The sequence below is a fragment of the Manis pentadactyla genome, chromosome 2, assembly GCF_030020395.1.
Source record: "Manis pentadactyla isolate mManPen7 chromosome 2, mManPen7.hap1, whole genome shotgun sequence".
Taxonomy (NCBI): domain Eukaryota; kingdom Metazoa; phylum Chordata; class Mammalia; order Pholidota; family Manidae; genus Manis; species Manis pentadactyla.
In genome coordinates this window covers 83,908,102-83,935,749 of record NC_080020.1, presented here as the reverse complement: position 1 = coordinate 83,935,749, position 27,648 = coordinate 83,908,102, and the positions used below count along the sequence as shown (strand labels likewise).

General features: G+C 35.4%; 1 protein-coding gene across 2 annotated transcripts in view; it reads right to left on the bottom strand.

Moving 5' to 3' along the window:
- Nucleotides 1-7,237: 7,237 nt before the first annotated feature.
- Nucleotides 7,238-27,648, bottom strand: part of CERT1 (ceramide transporter 1) — a 110,403-nt gene continuing 89,992 nt past the window's right edge. For both annotated transcript variants that reach the window (XM_036886104.2, XM_036886105.2), the window contains 7 exons: nt 22,237-22,332; nt 19,770-19,902; nt 18,748-18,818; nt 16,270-16,398; nt 15,612-15,741; nt 14,612-14,748; nt 7,238-11,140 (listed from right to left, as the gene is read on the bottom strand). In XM_036886104.2, coding sequence (XP_036741999.1) covers nt 14,621-14,748; nt 15,612-15,741; nt 16,270-16,398; nt 18,748-18,818; nt 19,770-19,902; nt 22,237-22,332 — 687 coding nt within the window. In that variant the 3' untranslated portion in view covers nt 7,238-11,140; nt 14,612-14,620. The remainder of the gene's footprint in view (nt 11,141-14,611; nt 14,749-15,611; nt 15,742-16,269; nt 16,399-18,747; nt 18,819-19,769; nt 19,903-22,236; nt 22,333-27,648) is intronic.

Sequence of the window (27,648 nt, the reverse complement as noted above, 5' to 3'; positions counted from 1 at the left end):
TCTGATGCTTCAAATACTGGTCTTAGAGAAGATGGACTCTGAAAAACATTCCAGTAATGCTGTGGCAGCATGAACAGCCTCTTGAGTGGTTGTGTCTGTAGTGTCGAAGACTAACCTTTTCTGTTGAGTGTAAAGTTTAAATTGCTTCTGTTGTGACTTTTCAACCAGTGACTTATTTATTTGCACTTTTCACGGAAGTGGCGGTGAAAAGTACATTGAGTTTTCATTTTGGTGACTGCAACCAGTTTTGTCTTGCTAAATTAATGTTTTGTACAATTTACTACATTGTATACATTTTGTTAATACCTTTTTTCCAGTCCAGTAAATTATGAAAAGGAAGTTAATACTGGTAAGTGTAAGCAGTAACCTTTTTTGTTTGGACCAGTGCTAGGCCGGTAGCCTGGCAACTTGAAAAGTCTAGCCAGAGTGCTAACCTACAATTCATGCTAGGTGTCGCATGACCATTTATTATTCTCCAATTCTACAACATTAATGGCAAGCTGGTGTTGTATGTGCACTAAAATTGCCTTCCTTATAAAGAGAGTTTTGAACTCTAGGGGTTGTGGAGGTTACTTTAGAGGAATAAGGCATGAAGATTGAGCAGTCAAAACCAAATGACCATTGCCGGTGTGCATTTAAGCTCTGTCAGCTGAATGCCAGAGTACAGTTTAGTCTAACTGAAGTTGTCCTCTTTAAAAGCTGATTCCCATTTATTTGCAACTACTGACTATACTTCTGTAGTTCAAGGTGGAAAGGGGTGTATAAGCCAGCAAGAACCAAGGCCCAGATATGGGAAAATCAGTTTGTATTTTTCTCCTAAAATGGCATGATCACTTGTATGGTTGGCCCCCTCTGGAGTGGAGCAGGCTGGACAATAGACAGTCCATTTCATCCCCTTTTCTACTTGGGGAATTTGATGAGCAGTGAGGTGCATGTAGCAGGACAGGACTTTTCCTTATCTTGGGAGAGGACAGAGAATTAAATCCAATGGGAACATCTCACATTGAAGGGTCTGAGCTCAAGAGGACACAAAACAGCAAAACATAAAAATCAAGTCTGTATGGAAGTTTGAAATAAGAACAATAAATTGATTATAAAAAAAATTTTTAGGACCAATGTTGCTCAGGCTATCCTACTTCTGGATAAGACTTGAATTTAAATAACAAAACTTTGCCCAGTTAAGCAAAACTAATGGATAACCTCCACAAGGGAAACCAAGAGAAGATGGCAAATGATTTGGTTTACAATTCCATTTTAACAGACTGCTTTTTCATTGTGAGGTACATGGAGCCCTCCAGCCCCCATGTCAGGATGTGAGAGTTTCAAGCAGTTGCTCCCAAGGCCAATTGAAGAGAGCTTTGTGCTAACAGCTGGCATGAGGAGGGGGCACCCCACTGTGCTGTGATCCTGTGGTTCTCCACCGTGAAGGTGCAACACACCATCTGGAGAACTTGTCACCCTCCTACCCCTTAGCCCCTGTTCTCTCATCCAAAGGGGCTAAATAAGATGGTGGGGAACAAAAGCAAAACAAGTTGACCTACTTTTAAAGAGGTTTGCGTATGCCAACATCCACGCATTGTTCTTACCTCGGTAGCCTCAAAGTTTTACTCCTTTGTGGTTTAACTTACCAGGATTACAGCGCCAGAGCAGGATTGCTCAGAGGCAAGAAACTGATTCAACAGACCATTAGACTGTTAATTCCGAGGCCAGATACGGTGTCCGTAAGAGGGGAGGGGCCTTGTGCCAGCTGCTACCATAAAGCACACAGGCACCTAGTGTTTGTATGCTTTGTCGAGGAAACTCTTAAGAAAGTATGGGGAACTAATCCACAATTGAATGGCTAGTCACCTAGCCTGCTTGGGTCACCTAGCCTGCTTGGTTATGGGACTGCTCAGTCACCCAGAATTTGCAATGGTCAACAGTTTAGTGGATGGGGTGGGACTAGGGGGAGAGTTGAGGGAGGAATTGTCTCCATGTCCACTCTAAAATCAGCTGAGATGTATGTTAGAAACATTGGACACAATAAAGCAAATCCAGGGTATTGTAAGCCACAGATAATGTGTGTGGAAGAACCATACTCCCCAGCTCCCTCCTAGCTCTGAAGCTTACAAACAAGTCTCTTTAACCTTGTCCATTCCACTGTCTTGACTTAAAGGGCTCTTACAGTAAAACCAAGATTAGGTGCACTTTCTGCCTCAGTGTCTTCTGATATGAGAGCTCTACCTCATTCTTAAACTTTTATTGCTTTTAATAGTGAAAATATGTATGGAGCAGTCCACTCACCTCCTTTATGGTTCTTTGAGCAGACAATGCTCTCACCCACACTGCACAACTCTTAGTAAGTAGCAGTGAAAGTTTAAAGATGGCTTGCTGGTATAGCCTGGGTAACTGCCATTTTAAATGGAAAGCTCTTGGGGAAAGGCCCATCTTTAACTTGTTTAGGACTGCTCATCTAGGTCAGTAGAATCCAAACCCCATCAGAAAAAGATTTTGCACACACACCTCCAAAAGTGTATTTCCTGATAAATTATACTGAATTAGGTATATTATCAAACAAAAAAGGATAAAAGCATATACACATAAAAATGGAAGATCTTTTTTTCTCTCTTCCAGTGGTAACTCTTATGCACATTTTCCTCGTGACTGAGGTGTTTTAGAGACAGGGACCATGTCTTGTTATCTTAGTAGAGTACTTTAAATGTAAAAGTCTGTAATGTTGAATGGCTGACACAATACATTATATAATTAGGACTTATTCCCAAGAGAAAGTAATAGTTATTCACGATAGGAGGAGGAGGATGGCAGTGTTGGGGGAGCTGGGAATGCAGAAACCTCCACTCCTCCAATTGTGGCTTTGCTACTAAATAGTGTGAGACCTTAGACTATTTGCTTTGTTCCTTTTCCTCAAGTTCCCTTATTTGTAAAAGAGAGTTGGTTTACTTGGCTTCTAAACCCTTATGTAGCTCTACATACTCTATGAAATGCTGTATTCTCTCACATATACACGGAATCATTTTATCTAAAGGTGGAAATGAGGTATTTTTCTAGTAGTTGTGATAGGGATCTCATTCATCTAGGCAACAGTGTATCTAGGCAACAGCCTAGCACTTCCCACAGAACACCAAAGGAGTTCTCTGCAGAGGGGACTTAGCCAGTTGCCTCCCTTTGTGTCAAGTCTCCTCAGTAACTGCAGAGCTAATTCCTAACTGCAGCCCAGACCCCTGTGGGCTGCCTCGGCATTGGCTTTACAATTCAGTGCACATCTGCCACTCCCAGGCTGGGCGATTTGGATCTCATTATGAAGCACAGATCCTAAGGGGAGAGAAGATAATGGTGTACTACTTCCTGGAGCTCATCCCTTTGTACTTAGCATATACTTCTTGGACAACTTTACCTTCTCCTCCATTTATCCCGTTTTCAAATACACACCTTTCATTGAAGGTGAAAACTCTCTGCTCCCCTCACTCAATTTAGTCAATTCTCCATCCTTCCCCCGGCCCCCACTACTTATTTACCACTTCAAACATACATTCTATTGAAACTGCTGACTTTATGTGGGGCCCTATGTTCTAAGGAACAAGCCAGTTGGGCTGATAAACATGTCTACTGTATTAGTACAACTGCCAGACTTACACAACAAGCAATGGCAGAGAAGCAAGCAGGGGCTGAAGAGGGATGAACTCCATTTGGGAATCAGCCTCCCTCTTGGGACATGTACCTAACTTGAAAACATATTCTTGGAATAGCCCCTGATCACAACAATCTTTCCGTTAACTTGACCTGTGATGATTTATAATTAACATTCTTTTTTCTAAAACCCTGTTCTAGGGCATCAAAAGACACTTTTTGACTAACAGGCTGTGAGATTACAAACTTGTCTGTTAACCATCAAAGTAGTGCCCCACCTGGGAAATACTGGTGTGAAAATATCAAGAAAGAACAATCCCTGTCATACCTTGGACCCCTGGACCTTCAACGACTGCCTTTATAAATAAGCCCCAAAAGACCCCTTTCTGGTGGGCCTGACTTCTCTCTTTCCTGCAGCTCCCTTGTATACAAGCTATGTCTGATCAACTCTGCCTGCTTGCTTGCTTTCAAGTTCAGTTCATTTCGTAACACTGAGACTCAAGAACCTGGTCTTGTGTTGCGGGGTTTGGTAACAACAGATGTTATGTAGCCTGAGTGTGAAGGGAAAGCACCTACAACAGAACTGATGAGGAAGAGCTGAGGGGCTGGCATAATTAAGGTCAGAAACTGGGACCCCGAAGTAGATTTTAGGTGGTGACTGGAGGAGAGAGAAGTTCCTTACAAGGCAACTTGCTTCTGTTTCCTGAGTGACATGGAGTAAACCTACCTGGCTGGAATGATTGATTTGTAGAGGCGACCAAGGTGAGGCAGGCTGGTAAGGCAGATGGGCTAAGGCCAAACTCTTAAAAAAATACCCTGGACATCGGACTGAGTTCAAGGACTGTGGACTCAGTCCTGGAGATGAGGGCACAATTAAAATGTGTTTTGCAAGAGGCATTACATAATAAAGGATAATTTGATAGTGGCCAGAGTTTTTAAAACTATTTCCCCTCCCCATTTCTGACATTGGCATGGAAATTATTTATTAATAAAATGACATTAACACATCCAAACCAAGCTAGGGCACCGAGTCCCACTGATTTTTCTCATGTGTAGAACAATGCTCAAAACAACCCTCAGTGGCTCCCATTGCTGGTAGAATGAAGAACTACTCTGTATAGCCTTCAGAGTTTTCCATAAACTGCCTCTGCCTCTTCTAGCTTTTTCCCTTACTGAACGTAACCCTGTAGGCTAAATGCCAGATAGGCCAAGTGACTTACAGTTAGGCCCTGAGTCCTCACATTTTATCTTTATCATTCTTCCTGTGTCTTGCTCATCTTTTGCATTCAAAAGACAGTACCTAACATGTTTGTAGCTAATTCCTTGTATTTGTATAGCACTTTAATGTTTTCTAAGCATTTTAAAACACATTATCTCATTCTTTCCCAAACAACCCTGGGATGTAGCCATTGTAGGTGATTCTTTATCACTTTATAGAAGAGAAAAGCTGATTTAGAGATATTGAAGTTGAGACCGGGACCGTGGGTTTAAAGAGAGTAGGGTGAGGGCCTCTGCAAAAAGACCCCTACCAAAACTCCATGTTAAACATTTAAGCAAAGCCAGAGGAATATAAGCATTCTTTAGTGATTAGTTAAAACTAAAAAGCCAGCAGCAACTTGGCCTAGATAAAGAAATAGCCTCAGCATAGCCTGTGTTTTCACTGTGTCAATTAGAGCATACCATTATAAGATTTACTTTAGCCTGCTCAAAGGCCCAGCTTATTTAGGAAAAATTCTATCTTAAAGCTAAGATTGCATTTTAATCAAACAAACACTAACTCAGCCCATCTTTGAAGCAAGGCAGGCAGTCTTAATTGATATGCTCCCAGATCAAAAAGTGGCTATCCTGGGAAAGAATCAGAGCAGTAAATTTCTTGTGTTAAGCTAACTTTGAAAAATAACCCACTAATGAGAAGCTTAGTATCTCTTCAAAAATAAACATTTTGGGACCATCCGGTAAGTCTGCATCCCTAGCCCTTTGTCTCTCAACTGCCTATAAATCCCCTAGACAGCACCCCCCCCCCCACCACCAATTCTCTTGTCCCTCCTGGCTCAAGCCAGGAGCTCTTTCCTCTTACTTTATCTCTAAATAAAAGCCTCTCACTTGCTCTCCTACTTTGAGTGTTTGCGAAGTTCATTCTTCCATAAAGAACCCCAGCATTATTGTGACTTGGCAAGATCAAAGCTGTTCAGGTGAGAGAGCCAGAAAAACTCAGGCCTTCTGGCTTCTGGGTCTCATTCTTTTGATATGTTGAATACATGGTACCCAGGAACATGGTAAAAATTCACTTAGAAGTAACAGGAAAATCTATTGGATGTTAGGAATGAAAAGTCAGTCACTAACCATAAATTGTAGTTGTAAATTAAGAGTAGAACAACTTACCAGTTAATCTGGTGTCATCAACGTGCACAGAAGTTGGTGAACTTGATAAAACACAGCAACAACACATTTCCTATCTACCTCTGGAGACAACTGAGAACCAAACTCCTCCCCCCAAAAAACCACACTGACTTTTCCAGCATCTCCAATGCGACCAAGTCCATCATTCAATGTACCTTATTCAAACGCTTCAGATCTCAGAAAGAGTTTTTTCCTGAGTTTTGATACATTTCTAAAAAATTTGGTTATGACAAAAACGGAAGCCAACCGTTCAGTTTATTGTTTATCCCCAATCCTATGCAACACTGCATGGCCAGTAGTAGGCGCTACATAAGTATTTGCTCTGGGAATCATTTTGGGTTCTATCTTGGCCACATTGCTAGAATGATTTGGACATTGACTACATCTTGATTTAGCTGCTGCACACAGCCTCCCCTGCAGCTGGACCCAGCTACCACTCAGGAATTCAAAGGAATAACAGGATGAAAGGAACACAGCAAATTGACTATTAGTGGATCCAGAGCTTTAGGCGATACCTCAGGGGCCGTTCTGCAGCAGCAAGTGCCACGAAACAGTGATGCCTATGTTGGAGTTTGTCCGTGAGTTGAAAAACCCGACAACTTTGGGCTTGTAGTGGTGCTCTGTGACAGTTTTGTTTCATCCCTCTCAGCTGGAGGACAGGAAGGGAGTTAAGGCATCAAACGATGGTCAAATTTAATTGAGATACAATTTACCTACCTGGTGAGAGTTTATGACACACAGTACTTCGTATTTCATGAAGCCAATACTGAGTCTGTGGTGGTAAGACCTCCAACTCAAAAGTGCTAGTCTTGAAGCAAGACAACTCTTTCTATATTTATATTCTAGATAGCAAATACAAAAGGCATCAACAAGAGGAAGAGTCTAATGTAAAGAGACCTTACTCAGTAGGCCTGGAATCCTAGCCCGTTTCCTTACCTGTGAAACAGGGGTGGTACCACCCCCACCCCCAGCTGCCAGTGCTGTCATAAGGGAAGTTAGAGAAAATGCGGGAATGGTGCATGGCACAGCTGCTTAATGGAGACATCCTCATTCAGCACTTCAGACTCATAGCAGACTCATGAGCATCTTTTAGTAACTTCAAAGATCTTTTAAGATTTGTTCTAGTACTAAACTCAAAGAATCCTGTGGAAGAGAGCCAAAAGGATATTCATAAGGTTAATGATATTCAAAGTATACAGACATGGAAGAGTCACAGAAAACTTGTTTTAATGGGTCAACAATGCACATGCTATAAGAATACAAGTCATGTTGTCATCTAGTTCAACAGCAAAATCTGTAAGATACTATTTAAAATGGCTAGTTATAACTACACATTATTTGCAGGTTCTATTCCAAAGTCAAGCCTAACACAAAAACTGCATCTAGTTAAAAATGCACTTGAAAACTCCTTAAGAAGTTTTGAGGACCACATACTACTTCTGTGAAATAAATAAATCCAACACAACGGCCAGATTTTCTCTCCAACATCCCACCAGATTCATCTTGTTTGGATGGTATGTATCTTTGAACACTAGTAAAAAAGTATGTTCAGAGCCCTTCAATAAAACCATGGAGGAACCCAATGACTGAGTGAACTGCAAATCCATCTCAGTTGTTCTAAGGCATAAATTCCCTAAGTGTTAACAAGTGGACTTGGCCGTATTATTTAATAAATGAGGGATGATTTATTTATAGCCAATGCATGTAGTTGAATTTTAAGTGTGCCTGTGTTTAGAGACACCCAACTGTATACGGCTTCACTGTCTAGAATTTTAAAAGAGTTTTGGACCAGGATCCATAGTAATTCACTTTAAATTGTAAGCCATCACACACACATATACATACGAAAAAAGATTCACAATTATTTACCTTTATTACATGCTATGTACTTAATCTGCTCCACTCTGTACTATGTTAAAAAAGGAATTGTTTGTAACTCATTAATAGTTTTCTTGATCCCTAACTGGGTTACAACCTAAATTTTTATGAACACTGGAGTATTTTAAGCTCATAACTACTAGAGAATTATGCAGGGCAGTATCTTGGGGTTAAGAAAAAAAAATCAAACGAGCACATTTGTCCATAATATTTTAATACTTCTCCACTTTTAAATACTGGTTTCAATTTTGTGATTGTAACATGGAAGATCCAACTTAATTTTTTTAAAAACATCATCAGGATCATAAAGCTATTATATAATAGTTAACACTCTACACACTCCCAGGGTACTTTAAAATGATTATGTTTTGAGTTTGTAGGTGAAAAATGACAATAATCCAAATACATCATTTGTACAACTTGGACTAAATACTGGTGAAAGTGTTTAACTGGACAAACAATTGATAAGCTTAAAGATACCCAGTACTATTTCACAAGCAAACCAGCTCAGCCCAACTAAAAATTTATCAATAGGAATTGACTCCAATGTTGTATAGGTGTATAAATTAGTTGACGAAACTGAACAAATGGCAAACCCATTCCTCCTTTTCCTTATTTTGAATTTTTTATCTCCTTCAGCCATCCCCCTCCTTGGTCTGGCTGCCCCTGTGCAAACCAAAGTCAGGAGTCCTGAATTCCACGTGAAATTCTGTGCTCTCCTGGCCTGTACAGTGGGCACTCACGGACAGAACCCCTCATCACCCATAGTTTTCAAGTCTCCATCCACCACAGTACAAACAAGTAACTGAGTAGCAAAGAGAATAAAAGGATGAAATTAATTTTTGGCTCAGGGACAGGAAAATAACTGTGGATAAGAAATCACGAATGTTCAGTATGTAGGATTTAGCCATCAGAAATAATTCTAGAGGGTTTGAATATTGTCTAAAATGCTAGTACCTATTTTCAACTCTATTCATATTCCCCAACTCATTTCTAAGTCTGACTGGAAGGGATGAGCTCTAGTGAAATACCAGTGCAGTTACCTAAAGGAAAAGTTTTCTTTTCTTCTTTTGATACAAACATTTTCAGTGTAATCATTTTATTTACAGAATTGCAAAAGTACATAATTAACATTTAGTTAGTGCAAATGTAACTAATGATAATTAGATTTAGATACTACTTTGTAAGCTTTCCATACCTTTGTAAAATACAGCTATCCAATTTAGTTATGAAAGTTACTTGTCCATGTTCATGATAGTTACCAGAAATAGCAAACAGAGAAACATTTATGTGGGCCTATAGAATTCTATTTTTGAACATTCCCATCAGTGGCTATGGTGAATAAACCTTCTCCCCCCAGCCCTCCCATACTCCCAACCCAACCCAACCCACAGCTGATTGTAAAATAAAATACATATTTGAGGTATAAATTTTTCTTTTTTAAACATCACGATACAAAACATTAACTGGTGATGTAGTAAACTGATGTGATCATTTGTCTTATTTGCCTTACTAGCATTACCACCATATAGGCACTTTTCCACGTAGTCAAATTATGAACAGCATTTTTCTGTAATAAGGCATATTCCATGCACATCATTTAGAGAAAGGTAAATTAAAAAATAGAAAAGATTTATGGAGCATGATATCTGCGTGCATGTAATGTAAGCATATGTTTTATAAGTATTTTTCTCTATATACAGAATAATAAATACCATTATATCTGATGCAAGTAATTCACTTCCAGGATTGTGCATATTAAGTGATCAGACGAATCCCATCATTAAATTATCACCTTGCATTTATCATTAAGACTCCATTACCATGTAGGAAATATATACAGGACATGTTCTATGTGACATGACTTTCTGCTTTATAAAATGTGTCTTGACTTCTGTGTTGTTTCTATAGAGATGACCATCAGCGAAGCATCTACAAACGCACCTGATTCATGTAATAAGCACATTTGTGTTAAACACACTGAAGATTATGAAGTGGGCCATCATTGCTACTTCAGTGAGTACCATTCCTTGCCCCAACTCCAGGATTCAAGGTTGTTCACAGAGACCTAAAACTAAAAAAGGTATTTTACATTTAAGTTCTTAGAGTAACTAAAGAAAGACTTTCAGTTTGAATCACTTGGAATCCTTTACTGCTGTGCTAAAGTTTCTGATCAAGAAGCAAACCAGAGCACCACTCATATTTTCTATGCAGATCTTGCAACGTATCTTTTTAAACCAACCCAAATTAAAGAACAAACATACCTGTTACCAAACACTAGAAATATTAAATCAAATGTCAGACTCAAACAGTTTGATTTGCTTTAAAAACTAATATCGTATATCCTCTTTTAAATTTCAGGAAAGCATGAGCCCATTTTATCCTGACCATTTTACTAGAAAGTAGTTTATGCCAACGAGATTTGTATGCTTGTTTGGAGGCAGGCAGAACAATTTAGGAATTACCAAATTGTTTGTAAACAAACTGAAACAATTCTGTAGCACACAGTACCACCAACTAAAAATACAACAGAAATATAAAGATATCTGGGGAAAAAAATTACACTTTTCATTTTCATCTTTCTCCATCAGAACCAGGTTCTTCATGGGAGTAAGACTAGAAAGGCAAAAATCACAGGTTACTGACAGCCCTCAGTTATTAAGAGAGACATTACATAACATGAATCATTATAGAAATCAGCAGCAATGAATTCTATGATTATACAAAGCAAAAAAGTCAAAAAATTCTGGATACAGATTTGACTATAGGCCTGAAAGAAGAACCCCATCCAGATCCTTGTCACACAAGAAGCACATACCCCATGTGCATTCAACTTCTGTGCTTTCCATTTGTGAACAAACCTGATATAAATGAGGACCTTAGGCCGGACCACAGTAAATTAAAAATTCTGAAAAATTTTCCAAAAATTAAAGCATCAATCTTAGTTGTGATTCAAAGTTGATTTTTTTCTTCCAGGAGCAAGCAAATAAAAATATAGCCATGTACATGTAATTTTACATGTATTGATAGTTATGCGCTGAGCGAGGAGATATAGCAGGAGACAGTTAGTGTTAGATGTTCAGCTTTGCTATTGCAGTATTTCTTCATTTTTGTACACCAGACCATGGTGTTGGGTCATAGACAAGGCTATAGATCCTATTCCAGCTTAGAGCATTCAATTTTGCCTTTTGTTCTTTTCTCCAACATGGAATGTCACACAACCTTGCTGCAGTCACTGCAGGAAAGAAAATGACAAGTAAAAAATTCAGCAATATATTATTACTAACTGCTGCAAGATTACCAGAACAGATCCCTCCTAACCTCTGGATTCATGAAATGCAAAGAATATCTACTGAAGTTTATCCTTTAAGATTTTTACCTTTAAGAATATAAAATTATTAACCTAGCATATCTGAAATTTTTCCCATCAACAAGGAACAGAAGGTATAATAGGAATCTTTTGAAAGTTAGAAAAAATTAGAAAGGTCAGTGTGTTACAGGTAAGTAAAGAGGGAGTCAACCAGAGATCTCTGGATCTGTACCCCACAAACTGGCATTTCCTTCTTTTCAGTCCTCAATAAAAGTTATGCTATACAATACTACTCATCAAGAATTTAAAAAATTTAGGTAGGCTATGGGAAAGACATCTCCCCTAAGAAACAAACATACTCATACCTTCACAAATGAGTTTAAGAGTTCTGGCTAAATTTTAAATATCTGCGTACTATATTAACTCTTTTGCAATTTTTCTGAAGATGATACACACTACTGAAAGTTACTGGTCCTCCATCAAAATGAAGAATGTTAGCTTTCCTAAAGTTTTGAAGCTAGGATACACTTCATGTATACATCTTCCAAAATTATTACGAAACAAGTATTACTTTGGGTAAATTACAAATTACTTTAGGTAAATTTCAAATATTACTTTAGGTAAAGATTTTCACTGCCTGCTAAGGTTTGAATTTGGTTCTTTGCCAGAAAAGAGCTCAAGGCCAGAGCTGAATTTTGGCCAGTGAGTGTTTTCAGTTATATCTTTATATATATATATGTATATATAAACATCCACAAACAATGCTACTTCCTTCCTCTGAGATGAGTTTTTTTCAAAGGATTTCAATCCCTTCCCTCCTAGGTTGACAAAAAAAGGAAAGAGTGCATATGCATGCACACACGCATGCACACCCACATACATACACAATCAATAAAACAATGCCCCAAATCCAACAGTTTTAAGGCAAATGCTGTTAATATGTTAGGATGTATTTTGAAAATGCTTAAGCAAATCATCGTTCTTCTCAAACACAGGTGAAAGCATGTTCTATATATAACTGCATTCTGATTTCTTTTGCTCAACACACAGATCTATTTTCTACCCTGCTTATTATTAGCAAGGCTGGGTTGTAGAGGAGATGAGAGAAAGCAGATATAGCTGCATGCCTGGTCTTGGTTAGAGCCAACAGCAGCTCTTTAGAAATCTTAAGGCCGAGGGGAGAGAGAAACAGCTATGTAAGGTGACAAGCTTGCTGCCTTCATGAGGCATCAGGTTTTGGGTTTGATAAATACAGTGCAGAGGCAGAATTAATAAGAAGCTACATGTTCAGATCTAGCCATAACAATTCTAAAGTAAAAGATATTCTAAAAACAGTGTATGTATGCAGTGCACTTCAGCCTGAAGAAAAAGAATCTCTCAAAGGACCCAGTATATTCCAAAACAGTAACCATTCAGGTAAATAAGACCAGAACGTGTTTAACATTTTCCGGCAACGTTTTTCATGGGAAAAGTTAAGTATCTGTGATATCAATGCAGTAACTCTTGTGTTAGTATCTGATAATAAATTTAGTCTTTGAGTTTTGTTTTATAAGAAAACACTATACATAGCATCAGATACCAGACTTAATTAAAAATATCAATCACTATATGGCTATTGGCTATATTATTTTTATATAAGAAACTGACTCAAGAATATAAATTCCTAGGCCAGTGACTTAACATTCAATGTAGTTCAGAATGAGAGGACTTTTGTATGTACTTACTTGTGAATTGTATTTTGGTATTAGCTATTAAACACTTAAATGTTAACATATACTGAGAGTTCACAGAAATACACTTATACTAATGGTTCTTAAATGGACCAACAGTTGCTCAAACTCATTCACAATAAGAGAAATACAATTAAAAAGTATTTTTTTACCCATCAAGTTAGGAAAAAAACAAAATTTTATTTCACACATTATGTGAGGTACAGGGAAACAGGCACTCCAGTACACTATTACTGGGGAGACTATAAATTAATATAACCTTTAAGGGGGCAATATCTAAATTACAGATGCACAAATCCCCCAGAAGTGCCAGCAGGGTCACACCTAGTAATTTATCCCATATATAAACTTGTAAGTGCAAAATGACATATGGATATAATTGCAACACTGTTCTAACAAAAATTGGAAGCAACTTTAGTATCTACCAGGGAGGACTGGTTAGAGAAAAAGTAACATACATCCATACAATGCATAGCCATAAACAAAGGATGAGGAAATGTGGGTTCTAAAAAACAAGACCAATGAACAAACAAACAAATGTAACCCCAAACAAACTCATAAATACAGAGAATAAAAAGTTGCCAGAAGGGAGAGAGATTGGGGGGAGGGGGTGTGAAATAGGTGAAGGGGATCAAGAGGTCAGCTTGAGTTATAAAATACAGTAAGTCATGGGGATAAAAAGTACAGCATAGGGAATAGCCATTAATATTGTATTATCTTTGTATGGTGACAGCTAGTCTTATGGTGAGAATTTCAGACTGTAAATAAATGTTGAATCACTGTTGTATACCTGAAACTAATATAATGCCAACTATACTTCAATTCAAAAAAAAGAAGAGAGGAAGTTCTGCTAATGTGGAAAACCTTCAAGGTAAACTAAGCACAAAAATCAAGATGCAGAACAGTGTGTACAGTATGGTACCTTCTCTTCAACAACAAAAAGGTGTATGTGTGGGAGGAACATACTTGTATCTGCTTGTTCAGGCACAAAAAAATATTTGGGAAGATACACAAGAAACTAGTAACAGCAGATAAACACTTCTCTGTATATGTGTGCGCAAGTGTGCAAACTGAGTGACCACGGAATAAGGGCCATATCTTTTCATACTTTTGACTTTTGAACTATGTTAACATACCATTTATTAAAAAAAAAATTAAAGATCCCAGCCCCTTGTGCAAAGATGTTCACAGCAGCATTATTTGACAGTAAAAAAATATGTTAAAAGAATGAGATGGTTTTATGTATTTCATATCTTTATGTGGAATAATAGTCAAGACATACTGTTAAGTAGAAATAGCAAGCTGCAAAACAGTTAAGTATAGAATAATCACATTTTAAAAAATAATCAAGGAATAGATGTCAGTACAGTACATATGTATAAAAGTCTGGAAGACTATGCAACAAACCTAACAGTAACTTAGGGAAGGGAAAAACACAGAAAATTTGTACTTCTAAAATTCCATGGTTCTACAATATTGAAAATTTTCTCTAAATAAGCAGGTATTATATAAACAGAAAAAACAAGTTTTGATGGCTATAGACTGTAATTATCCAGAAACATCATAAAACACAAAACTACTTTCAATAATTACCTATATTTTAGTATCTGCAGTCATTATTAGTCAAAAGTTTTTTTTAAAAAAGATAACATGTATCTTCCAGTACCTGTTAATACTAGAACAAAATAGGTTTTCCTGCAGTTTTTTCTTGGACGTAAGATGTAAAACGTTTTAGAAACTTTGGATATTCTCGCTTTGCCACTGCCCTTAACACTGAGGCTGGTGCCCATCCTCCAGGGTTCACTGTAAGATAAAGGAAAATTTAAACCTGTTAAGATATAATTCTCCAAAAACATGTGAAGTATTCCTTTTGTTCTTTTACTATAAAAAATTCCTCATATTGGACCTGTTAGCATCTCTTATTTAAATACTTGACCATTAATTTCTTAATACTAACCATCAGACAAGAACAGAGAACAAGGAAGAAACATTCATTAATAGCAGCACTTCAAGTTACTTAGGACAGGTTTATTAATCAAACTCTCCTGAAGTCAAATAGTAACTTACTGAGGCACAACTGTCTCCTTACACACATACTAGCAGTTAACATGTTGTATAAAGAAGGTTTGAGGATTTGACTGGAGAGATGCCAGTAACTGCTGCGGGCAGGAAGGTGGGTGAGTAAGAAACCAAGTAAGTGAGGAACAGGACTGTCCAAGACAAGCCCATGTGATATAAATATGTAACTACAATTCATAGAGACTAGGGAGCAGTGATTCAGAAAGCAAAAAAGCCTGACAACAAGAAAAAACTGTTAGTTTCCTTCCTCACTGTTGCTCATACTCCTAATTATGTACATATTCTAAGGTAAATATCTAATAAAATGGTTCTTAAAACCAAGCATCTGTGATCTAGAGATGAAGTTTTCAAATTTACCTATCCAGCCCCAGCCTCATACATTCTGAAAAAGTAGTTTTGGGGTGAAATTCAGGCATATGTAGTTTGAAAGTTGCCTGGTAATTTTGATACACTTCTCTCCAAATTAAAAATTACCAATCTAAAACATAAAAACTAAAAAGGCATTTGTCTAAATTGTCAGTTATAATGTAGACCATACTAAGAGCACCCATATTGCCAAGTAGCACAGTAAACAACAAAATACATACCATTAGCTACATATGTAATCTTGCACAGGATGTTGTCCCTGCTAATCTCCTCGTTTCCCTCTGGTGGGCTTACCAATGTTTGACAAATCATAGCAATATTTATTTTGGCACGGACACATCGATTGTTTAGCTGCCAAAACAAAAAATAAAAATGAAACACCAGTGTAACAGATAGCCAGTATTTTGTAATCAATACTGCTCTAATGTTACATTAGGTTAACTAAAACCACAACTTATCAACATCTCCAATGAAATCTTATGAATAACAATAAATAACTCATAGTAAGTTGATAAGACACCAGGAATGATTTTCCCTCCTCTTAAGTAGTAAATGGGGCTAAACTGAGGTAGAAACCGCAGAGGTTTTGCCAGTAGTTGATCCTAACTTTAGAGGGAACTGTGAACAGTGGCCTACATATCTACCCATTCGGCTCTGTCTGCCCGACTTCAGGAGGAAGACAGCTCTACTTGAATGTTCACAGCCACTGACTGTTGCCCTCAGAAAACACATGGGCTATACTGTTCCAAGGAGCCAAGCCAACATAAAACAACATCAAGAACCTTTATCAAGTCAAGTTTCTCTCTGTGGGTGATATGTGTTTATCACTTTTGCCCTCTATTGTATATTTGGCTATACACATTTATACAGTGTACTTACAGGAGCACTCTCATGATCCACAGAAAAATTACAAACTATCCAGGTCTCAGGGTCATTTTCAGTCAAGGCTGGTATCTTGCGAATGGCAGAAAGATATAATACATCTCGCTGAGAAGCAGGCCACACTCTCTGTGAAAGAAATAAAACTATTTTGAAAATCTGAGCTATTTTTTAGTTATATGTAATAAGGAACTAACAAAAAAAAGTATATAAAATCAATAAAAACTTGAAGGTAAATTCTGTCAAATTTTAAATGGAAATTATCTGAGAATACCCACCAAAGGATTAATTATGAACACTAACTTAATGGCTGTGCAGAATAATACCATCAAAGGAAAAATGTTCTGCTATTTTTTCTTTTTTAAAAACTGTGGTTATATTGTTAACAAAAAAATATGCTATTTAAGTCATTTCTTAAAGTATACAACCAATGGCATTAGTACATTCATAATGTGATTTCCATATTATCACCCCCAAACAGAAATTTTGTACCCATTAAGCAGTAATTCCTCATTATCCCCTCCCATAGTCCCCAGTACTGTTCTGCTTTTAAGTAGAGTACTAAACTTGTTTAAATTGTTCAGAGAATTAAAAGCAGAGACATTAGGGAAAGAAGAATGCTCCTTTGATAATCATAATCACATCTGAAAAATTCTAAATCAGACCAAATTTTTCAACTTTATGGTAAGCAAGAAAAAATATACTGTTGGAATGATGTGGAACCTAGGTTTCTGAAAACTGGGATTATGTGCTTTTATATGAGAGAAAATATGCACACTGTCTTTACTGATTGTTAACTATGATAAATAGCCAACTCAGTGTCAATACAACAGTAATTATCTGCAACGTGAAATGGTTCATCTTTTAAAGAGGCAGAATTTCACAAAGTTGATGAAAGTAGTGTTGGGCAGATGTATGTGAAGCCAATGATAGATGAAAATTTGGCCATGTTAGAACTAATGGATGAAAATCTACAAGGTTGATGATAAGATTGAAATTTAAAGAGTAAGAATGACCTAAATATCAGGAGATGAGTAACCCTCCTTAAGACCATATTAAAAAAGAAGTCAAATTTAAAGAGAAAGATGCTCTATAGTGTTACTGGATTCTGTTGAAAAAATTATGCCAGGAAAATTTATTTATTCAAGTAATTATAACTTAAATGTTATTACATATAAGAGACGTATTTTAGTTATTTTTATTGTTCAAGAAATTATCCTAATACAACCTATGTAATTCTCCACTCCATCTACTATTTACCAAGTGAAATACTTACAGCTTATTTTTTTCCAGGATCAATTATCTTCAGATAATAAGATTCTTCTAAGTTATTGGTCATTTATCTTCATTCCAAATTACACAGCAATTAATTGGTATTTTAACATTTACTAAATTTTAGATTTTACTTACACCCCTCACATCTGTATGCTGTATCTTTGTTGTTATATATTTCTTGAGTAGCTACCATGTAAAATGAAGCCTAGCTCATAGTCACTAGATATAAGATGATGTGACAAGACTGAGCTCAAGAAATACATAGCAAATCTCAAATATTTTCATATATTCAGCTCAATTAAAAAATCATTTTGTAAAGAGAGAAAAAGTTCCTACTGAATCATTATATTACTTATACAACATATAAGACTGCTTTTGGTGGATGCTTTTTCATTTCTATTAGTCTTAATATAGACTAATAAAATCTCTAAAATTTTAATGTCATTATTTTTTTATTAAAATTCTTTTGTTGGAATAAAGTTGACACACAATATTATATTGGTTTCAGATGTACAACATAGTAACTCAGTAATTACATACATTACTAGATGCCATGGTAAGTGTAGTTATTATTCTTTATAAAATATATTATTTGGCAATTTTCAGAAGGGGAACAAGGCAGAGTAAGAGAAATATTAATTCTTTAAAATATCTGGAATAGCATAGGAATAAATGAATTGAAAGGAAACCAATTTTAATGTTTCTGTGTGCTGTCCTGTATGACCAACCTCTCAATAGTCACGCTCAGCAATTTTCCCTTACTTTCAGATAGTCCACTTAGATCACTTTCATTTCTATTAGTCTTAATATAGACTAATAACATACTTTCTATTCCACTTACTGTCATCACAAGAAACTATGATTCACTTTAGTATTTGGTAACTATCATTTATCTCCTATAGAGACTAGATGCTAGAAAAATACTTGATTTGATTACAGTATTTTCTAGACTTAAAGTGTACATAACTAACTGCAGATCTTTATCAAACACACTGTTTCTGGATGTTTCTCAGGTTCTTGTCTGCACACATTTTTGCTTTAAATGAGCTGATATACCTTTCAAATACATGACATTCATGACTTATTAATAAAAGCTTTGGATTTTTTATGGCATTTAATTTCCTGCCAAATTTTACCTTAAGAGAATTTATATGTCTCAGTTTGAACTACACTGGAATCCTTTTGGGATGAAGAAATCTTTACCTTGTGCGTTTGATAAATGATGATTGCATTATCAGCTAATGTTTCCACGACATGAAAGTTTTCTACAGTTGCTGAAATGAAGAGAAAATATTAGTAGCCAAAAAGAGATATTATCTTCATCTTCTCTTGGGTGATTAATTCATTTATACTGAAAGTCAATTATAAATGGACATTATGGTAAATTTAACAGGATTCTGCCCTACCTAGGCTAAGTCCAAATGGAAGATAGTTAATATTTAGTATTAGGGTTATAGACAGTGGCTCTAAGATCTGATCACCAGGAAATCTTATTTTCTTTGGCCCAATATCTAGCTTCAAATTAGGAAAGCAACACTGTTCACCACTGCATTGTTCCATAACACTATGACCATTTTTCGTAACCCCTAATTTATTGAAGCTCAATTAGGCTGTTCTATCTAGGCTTAGGTGACTGTATTGTGAAAAAAGAAAGAATGTCAAACTGCCACTGCAAATATCTCATGATGTTCAAAAGTATCCATACTTATGAAATTTGGTACCTAAGGGCAACACACATACACACAAACCCAAGAATAATGCTGAACAAACCAAAGCAGGATTCATCTATAATTTGCTAAGGAAACAAAACAGGAAGGGAAAAGAGTAGATGATAAAGCAAAACACCTTTTAGTCCTGGCCTCTCTAACTCGGTGGACTCCGACAAGGCATTTGACTTTCCTGAATTTTACTCTTTTACCTCTCTATTATGAAGGATTATTAAGTTATTAGATCAAGTGCTATAATACACTGAGAAGCATTTTATACAGTGAAAAGTTTTATTTAAATGTGAGGTTAAAAAAAAGGTGGATAGATAAACAGCTGAAAGGAAGAGAGGAACAGAGGGAGAGGGAAGGAATGTATCAAATGTATCAGTTCCCTATGTGATTCTCCTATATTTTCTACATTGACTTTGTAAACTATAGATCAGATGCAAAAAATCAGATTGGGTTTGATATTAAATTCAAAATAATAATTATCAAAATATGTTAATAATGGCAGCTTACTTTCCCAATCATTGCGAACATCAACATTCCAGAAGTAATTGCAGACCTCGTGTCCTGTAACGCCTTTAACTGCATGGGTAGCTTTCAGAGGATCCAGAACAATCCCGTTTTCTTCCACTTCCCTTCTATATACCTAAAGAGGATATATATAAAAACCTGTTTACAAACTTGACAGCATGTTTTTAAAGTTAGTGGCTTTTAAGAACTTTATATATGAAAATATTTTATGGAACATAAGTATTGTGTTGAAAGGAAATTTTAAATTTCAAATTATAAACACAGATAACACATAACAAGTACTTTTAAAACTATGAATCCAAGATAAACTTCAATTATGAAAAACATGCATATGCAGTAAACAACTAATTACTTGAGTTGTTTAAAAGATATATATGTATATATATATTTTTCAGTTTAAATTAGGCATTATTTACTGAACATTCTAAGACTGTTCAACATAGCTAAGAAAGCCAAATTAGGCCTTGTTAGAACATAATCTCCTTAAGGATATAGATTTAAGGGGGCTTTGTTCAATGTATCCTCAGCATCTAGAATGCCCTCTGAAATATAGCAGGCACTCAACTGTTTGTTTAATCAATGACTGAAAGCTAAAATGGCATAAAGATCTATACTATCTTGCTTTAAATACTAAGGTTGTGTACCTAAAGTGCTGAGTAAAATTATTTCAAAATTTTAGATGGCTTGCTACTTTAGAAAGTTTTGTAATAAGATCTTTTTGAGAAATGAAGAAACATGTTCTCATAGGGAGAACCAGCTCTCAATTTATGGAGTGCTTATGGGGCCAGACACTGCTAGGCATTTCACAGATAGTTTCTTTTTTACAATCTCCCTCACCAAACTACCCTTCCCTATATGCTTATTTATTCATGCTATTGCGACTGCTATATACCCAGTCACCCAAACTAAAAACTCTACAGAATATTTATTCTTCCTTCACACTTGACATAGCTATTAAGCCTATTACTAATCATCTATGAGTCATCCAACAGCCTGACTTTCCTACTATTGGTTACCTCTTCTAGCTAGGCTTTCATCAGCTTGTATCTGACACTCCCAAGTGGTTTGCTTGGTCTCTAGTTTCCCTATCAACTTCATCTTCCTAAAACATTACCTGGCATATAGTGGCTAACCTACTGTTACAGACAAGACTGTTCTCTTTAGTGAGTTATTTTATACTCCCCACTCTTCATTCCTTGTAGAGGGACTTCATGGTTTCTCTTTGCCGCTTCACTTCTTTCTTGGGCAGCAGGGAGTGAAGTCGGACAAAGCCGGTTAACTCATCTGAATGATGAGTACACCAAGAGGATGAGGTAGGCTTGGCTCAATGCCTTCTTTGCACACAGCATGCATCCTGATCTGCTTCTGGGGCCTGCTCTTATGGGGAAGGTCTGTGATTATTGAGCTACATCAGAAACAGTTTAATCCTAGGTCAACATATGAGCAAGACCTTGAGGCCGCTGATCTAAAGCCATAGTCTCCAATCAATTTATCAGATTTATAACTAACATTTTGGTATCTCATTTGCTTGTCTCTTATTTCTTAAATTGCTCCATATTCAGGAGGAATGGAAATTCTAACATTTAATACTGTATCTCATTTGCTAGAATAATTCTGGTTTCAGCAGTCTATGCAAAACTCCTGAATAAGAAATTTGCTTTCAAGTTTTTGCTCATTATATTTGTCTTAAACGCCCTTACCTTACCTTTGTCACAACCTGGCTTCCATTTCCAGACATGGTTCAAATGCTTCTCTTCAGAGTAAAATAATCTAATTGTTTCAAATCAGAGATCTCTTTTCCAATTTTCTCTACTACTTCTATACTTTTTATTCAATACATAATTGGATGAAGCTAAGTAATGATATCTTTTAAGTGTTAATATCCTTTTACCCTAACTAAAGTTATGGCTTGTAGTCTTTATTAAACATCTCTTTATCTTTAGCATTAATGCCTTGGGCATGAGGTAATCCAAAATTCAACGCTGCTGTTGCTTTTCAATCCATCTGAATTTCTTGTTTCCTGCTCTTACATTGTCTCTTGTGTTTAGGTATGTGAGCAAGATTAGCTGACAAATGTCCAAATATCAAAAACAAGTATTATGAAAAAGGACAGGAAGTGAGGTATAGAAAAAAAAAGGGAACAAAGTGACATCTGGGTACAACATTTAGTATATTAAAAAATAAATAAGGAGAAATATCCAAATAATTATCTACCAGCTAAATGTGACCTGTGGCTTATGCCATAGATTTATATTATGACCATAAACGAACTGTGTAAAAGCTAAGTCAGGGAAGCAAAACATTTTATTTCTTAATATTTGGTGCTTCCTTGATGATATGTGATAATCTATTTAAAAGTAATTTAAAAATGCTGCCTTATATCAATGCGGCAGTAATATTACTGTAAAGAGCTGCAATTCATAAGCAATGACATTTCACTGAGAATTACCTTCATTTCTCCTTCTTCTACAACCAACTGCCAATTGGCATCTCCACCTACATCCTGTAATGAATACGTCATGTGGTTGTGCACCATCTCTTCAACCTTGAAAAGAAAAATAAAGCTGTAAGACTCCACATCCAATTAATAGCTATATCATAACCTCTAAAATGGTATTCAGTTTATTTCAGTTCAGAAATGATGTTCTTAGAAAGCTGAGCAACCAAAATGCATGACGGTTAGTAGGTTTTCTATAGTTAAGAGTTTAGTCCACATTGCAGATATCATATCCAGGTTAATGACAGGATGGAGAAATGCAGGGAAGTAGGATACTTCATTTAAATAATAGGTATTGGCCTACTGTGTATCAAGTCACCAAAATAAGCATTTTCTGGAAAAAAGAAATATTCCTTCCATCACCATGAAATGCTTCCTTACAGAGATAATGTCTTAAAGCATAAAATCACACAACTCTAAGGGTAAAAGGGGCATAAACAGTTCACCTAGTCTATGTTCCTGTATTTAAGAATAAAGATACTAGAAAGCTTGTTATACATCAAGTTTTCCCTATGAAAGGGTAAGAAAACTTTCAATATTTCACTGATAAACCTCTTTTATGATGAATATTAGCCAACTTAAAAAATAACCAATGCCTCCATTTATATGATTCCGATTTCATTGTTCTATATTGTTTTAGGGACAATGCTTAATACTCATACATGCAAACATTTACAAATAATCAACTTTTAGTTCATTCTTTCTAAAAATTCTAACTAAATTTTTTACTGAAATTTAAATGTAGCCTCTGCTTTTAACTGTTACAAATTTCCTCTACACATCTATTATAAGCAAATAAAATTGTACATCACACTCCCAGAATCTTCAATCACATATATTTATTAAGACGTCATGTGACTGTTCTTTGCCAAGTCTTCTAGTTTGAAACATGTTTTTAAACAAAACTGAAGTGATAAGAAGATTATTTCTGAAGGAACTTGCTTGTTTACTATCTATACATAGACACTTTTTCTAAGCATTGTTTCCTAATCTTTTATTCATAATTTTGTTTCACGTAATAAATGCATTACAGAAGGCAGAAGAGTTGGAAAACATGTTTATTATACTTCCATTTAAAATTTTATTTCTAAGTTAAACTACTTATTTTACATAGAGCCTACTGCGCTCATTAGGGATACAGAAAAAGTTTCGCTCACATATTTTGAAACAAATACATTAATGGTTTGGGGGCAGTAACTCTTAAACTGATTAATTCTGGGGATATAATTTTTTTCCACAAAAAGATGTTATCAATATGTTATAGTGATGTGTACTTCTGTAATCATCAAGTTTTATGATCTCAGAAGGCATACTTGATTACTGAAAGTAGGTATGGCTTTAAGAGTCTCCATAATGGCAATAATCACACAAAAAATTTTTGATAAAAACATTTATGCTGAGATTCTACAATCTATTCTTTGTACTAAAAAAACACTAATATAAAATCTATTTTTTTGTAATCCTCAAAACAAAGCAAATGGTGCTAGGTTACAGACTTGGGAGAAATTTTTAAATGTGACTAATAGTATATTCTATAATTTTATAAAGCCTTAATTATAAAACATAACTTCAGGGGCTGTCTGGAAAAATCTATGTGCCTCTATAATTTTGAAATCTGCTTTGAGAGGGTGAGGATGACTAATGAAGGATTCCAAGTTATAAATATGTTTTACAAAAGGTATCTGATTTTTAAAAGAAGGAAAAACAAAGAAAGTTCCAGTAAGTATGTTTAAATAAAACAACCACAGTAGCCCTGGCTTGATTCGTTCATTTGTGTCACATCATGATTAAGAGACATTTTTTTACCATTTTTAGATCCCAAGATCTTAAAAATCTTAAATTTGAATGCACATTTTAGATGGAGTACTGGGAGTTAAGAACACCTATCTTACGAAATTAGAGGCAAAAGAAATGCCTACCAGAAACAAACCCAACTTTAAATAGCTTACTTATAAAAGAAGAAAGTGAATGATTTTACTCTGTTGAAAAACAAAGAAAGAAAGTTCTGTTTAAAAAAATTTTAGTGCCAGTTAGCTCTGTTTTTGTTTGGGAGATTATTCCTAATTAATTATTTCAAATGCTTGAAAAATGAGGTTTTAATTTGCATTTTGGTTCAAAAGAAACCAGATTATACAAATATAAATTGATAGGAGCTAAAACAATATACAGTAAGCACTTTTAACACAGTCTTTCTAGACAGATGAAAAAATAGTATTCCTATCAGAGTTATCACTGCATTTATGGAAAAGTTTTCAGTCTTTAGTTCTTATTTACTCCCTTGACTTAAGAGCACTTGAAAAAGTCCAAGAAAGAAACAAGATGTATTCATTGCTATGCTCCTAGGAAATTAAATAAATTAATGAAGTACTCAAAGTAATAAATTTCTCTGCAAAACCTTCATCATGGAATCTTTATCCATTATGGCATCTTCCCTCAGGTAAGAACACTGAAGTTAAAAAAAGTCGTGATACAGGTAAAATCTCACTGTAATTTATTTTATGTTTACTGCAATAAAATATGAAGTAGCCAGTGTTACTCCAGGGGTAATCACTTGGGCATTCATGACCACACTGACAGTTCAGATCTAACCTAAAGATCTGCTTTGTGAACTGTTTTCAGTTATGACTCTGTATATCAAAAATAAATGGGAAACAATGAACCATTAAAGTTGAATGACAAGAATGAACACATGCCCAACTTAATATTTTAGTAAGCTCAAAATTTGAGACTCTAGGAAATGTTACTAGTAACACTTGCTATCACTTAAAAAAAAAGACTAGGTCAAAATCATTGAAGCAGGGTTTACCTGCTTTAAACAGTCTTTGCAAATTTTAACTAGACTAAGCATAATTTTGGGGAATTATGCCCTTGATATTTTGGGGGCCTAGAGTTGAAAATGATGTGTGCCAACACACACAGAATCTTTATACCAAATAAACTATGAAAAAAAAATGGGAGATAAAACACATTTGAAATAAGAGGTAATAGCACTTCAATTCTAACCTTTCCTTCCACCTCACGAGTCATTTAGTATGCCAGTTTAGGGGGCTGTCTAATTGGATTTTTGTAATATTATTACAGAACTTTTAAAAGAAAATTGTCTTTTGATGGCACAAAGAAATTGTAATGAACAAAATTCTCATGAACAAAAGTAAAAAAAAAGAGCTCAAAGACCACTCAGATCTTTTTCTCTTACCCATGTGAAAGGAATACAACTATGCTTATTTTTAGAGTCACAGAGTCATACAGGGATTTGTTGGATAAAATAATTTATTATTAACAAATTAACAGAGTACTGTTAACTCAAAAGAAAAATGGCTAAGGACATGAATAGTCAATTCACTGAACAAATGCAAACAGTCAAGAAGCAAAATAACACTTTTAGTTTATCAGATTGGCAAAAATTAACAATTATAATATTCAGTGTCATACAGCAAAAGAAAACTGTCCTGGGAGTAGTTGGTTCAACTTTCCTAATGAACAGTTTGGAAATAAGAATTTAAAAAACTTAGAGAAGTGTGCAAGGCCTTTGTCCTACAATTCTACTTCTAGGAGTAGATTCAAAGGAAGTAATTGAATAAGTGTACAAAGATGTATACAGAAGGGTGTTCCTGTCGCTCTAATTATACTAGAGGCAAACTGAAAATAAACTGAATGTTAATATTAAGCGAGCAGGTAAACCCAGTATGCATATCCATACAATAGACAAGGATATAGAGACCTATATTTACTGATGGGAAGATGGGTTTAATTATATGTTTAAAACTGGTTATAAAATAGTATATAAAGAATTACCTACTTCAGTAGAAAAAGACCTACTTTCAGTAGAAATATACGGTATGTATATTTACCCATGTATGCCTGATTTTACTTAATTGCATATATAAATACATGTATACTATATATGTATGGAAAAAGGACATGCATAAGAATATTACTAGTTATCTATTTTTATTTATTTTCTAAGTTCTGCTAAAATTAACACATCTTACTTGTACAGTAAAAATCAGAGGGGTGAAATAATTACAACAATAATGTGTCACTATAGACATAAAGCAGGAAAAAGCTTTACACAGAATTGTTTTTGCAGTCACACTCACCATTGATTAACCTGCAGACGTACTTACTTACTGCCCACCCTTTTCTTTTTTTTCCCCACAACAGAGTATTTTTTTTCCTTTGATTTTTAAGGTGACATCTCTAGGTGGTGTGTTATGCAAATAAATGTATACAAAGAGATTATTTATAAACCCAAGTCCTTTCTACTTTCTGTACATTTTGATTTAGTGGGCTTTCTTCCCAATATCTGCCCATCAGACAGATGCACATGTGCGACTAATATCCCAGTACATTCACATATTTTATTTGAAGTTATTTTCAAGGTATTTCTCAGTTCTCAGTTTAATTATCCTACCTACCTATAAACATAATTTCAATATGAACAAAACAGTCATGAGCCAAGACTTGCAAGTAGATGATGGTAAGGCCCAGTTAATCAGTAGTTATATGCCAGAGGCCAAGTATGCTAATGACAGCAAATACTTTAACAAAGAGAATAAATAGTTGATATTTATTTTATTTTTCTTCATTTTCTGCCTCTTCTGGCATGTAACACAGTATAATAATCAAAAGCTGAAAGCAGAATTTTACCAATCATGAGCATAATTTATTAGGAAAAAAATCCACTAGAAAGGCTTTTCTCAATTTATATACATGAATTACACAAACAGGTAAGGAAGTAAGCTCAATTAAGCAAAATCACGAAAAAGCTGAGTACCTGCTTCTTAGTAATATAGACGTCTGTACTTGAAGGCTTTCAACTATACTACAGCTCTATAGCTTGGGCCCAGGTCTGGGTTCTGAAGCCCCATTTCTTAGGCACCTATCAGTGGTTTACACTGTTTTCTTGCTCTCATTACATTCTCTTTCATTTACAGCCTGTGTATTCCTCTGCTTTAAGGGAAAAATGGTGATGAGTACTGATGGGTTTTAGCCTGTTAATGAATTATTTTAATGCAAGGTGGAGCATAGCAGAAAAAAACAGTCTCCCAATACATTATCTGATTATGTCACTAATTTATTGTGAATGAGAAGCTTTTGAAAAAGCATGCAGAAATGGATGAGCAAAAGGTAAGAAATACTGTCATAAGTTTGGTTATGGGTAATTTCTGATGAAGAACTGATACATTTGTTTCTCAAAAATGTTTCAAGGAGGAAAAAAGCTAGTATTTAGAGTTTTAATTTTCTTCTTTACTGAGTAGTTAAAAACTAATGTAAATTTTACTTATAAGTGTAGACGAATAGATACTTGCTTTACATTACGACTCTTAAAAAGTTTTATTGAAATACTCTGCTAGAGAAAAA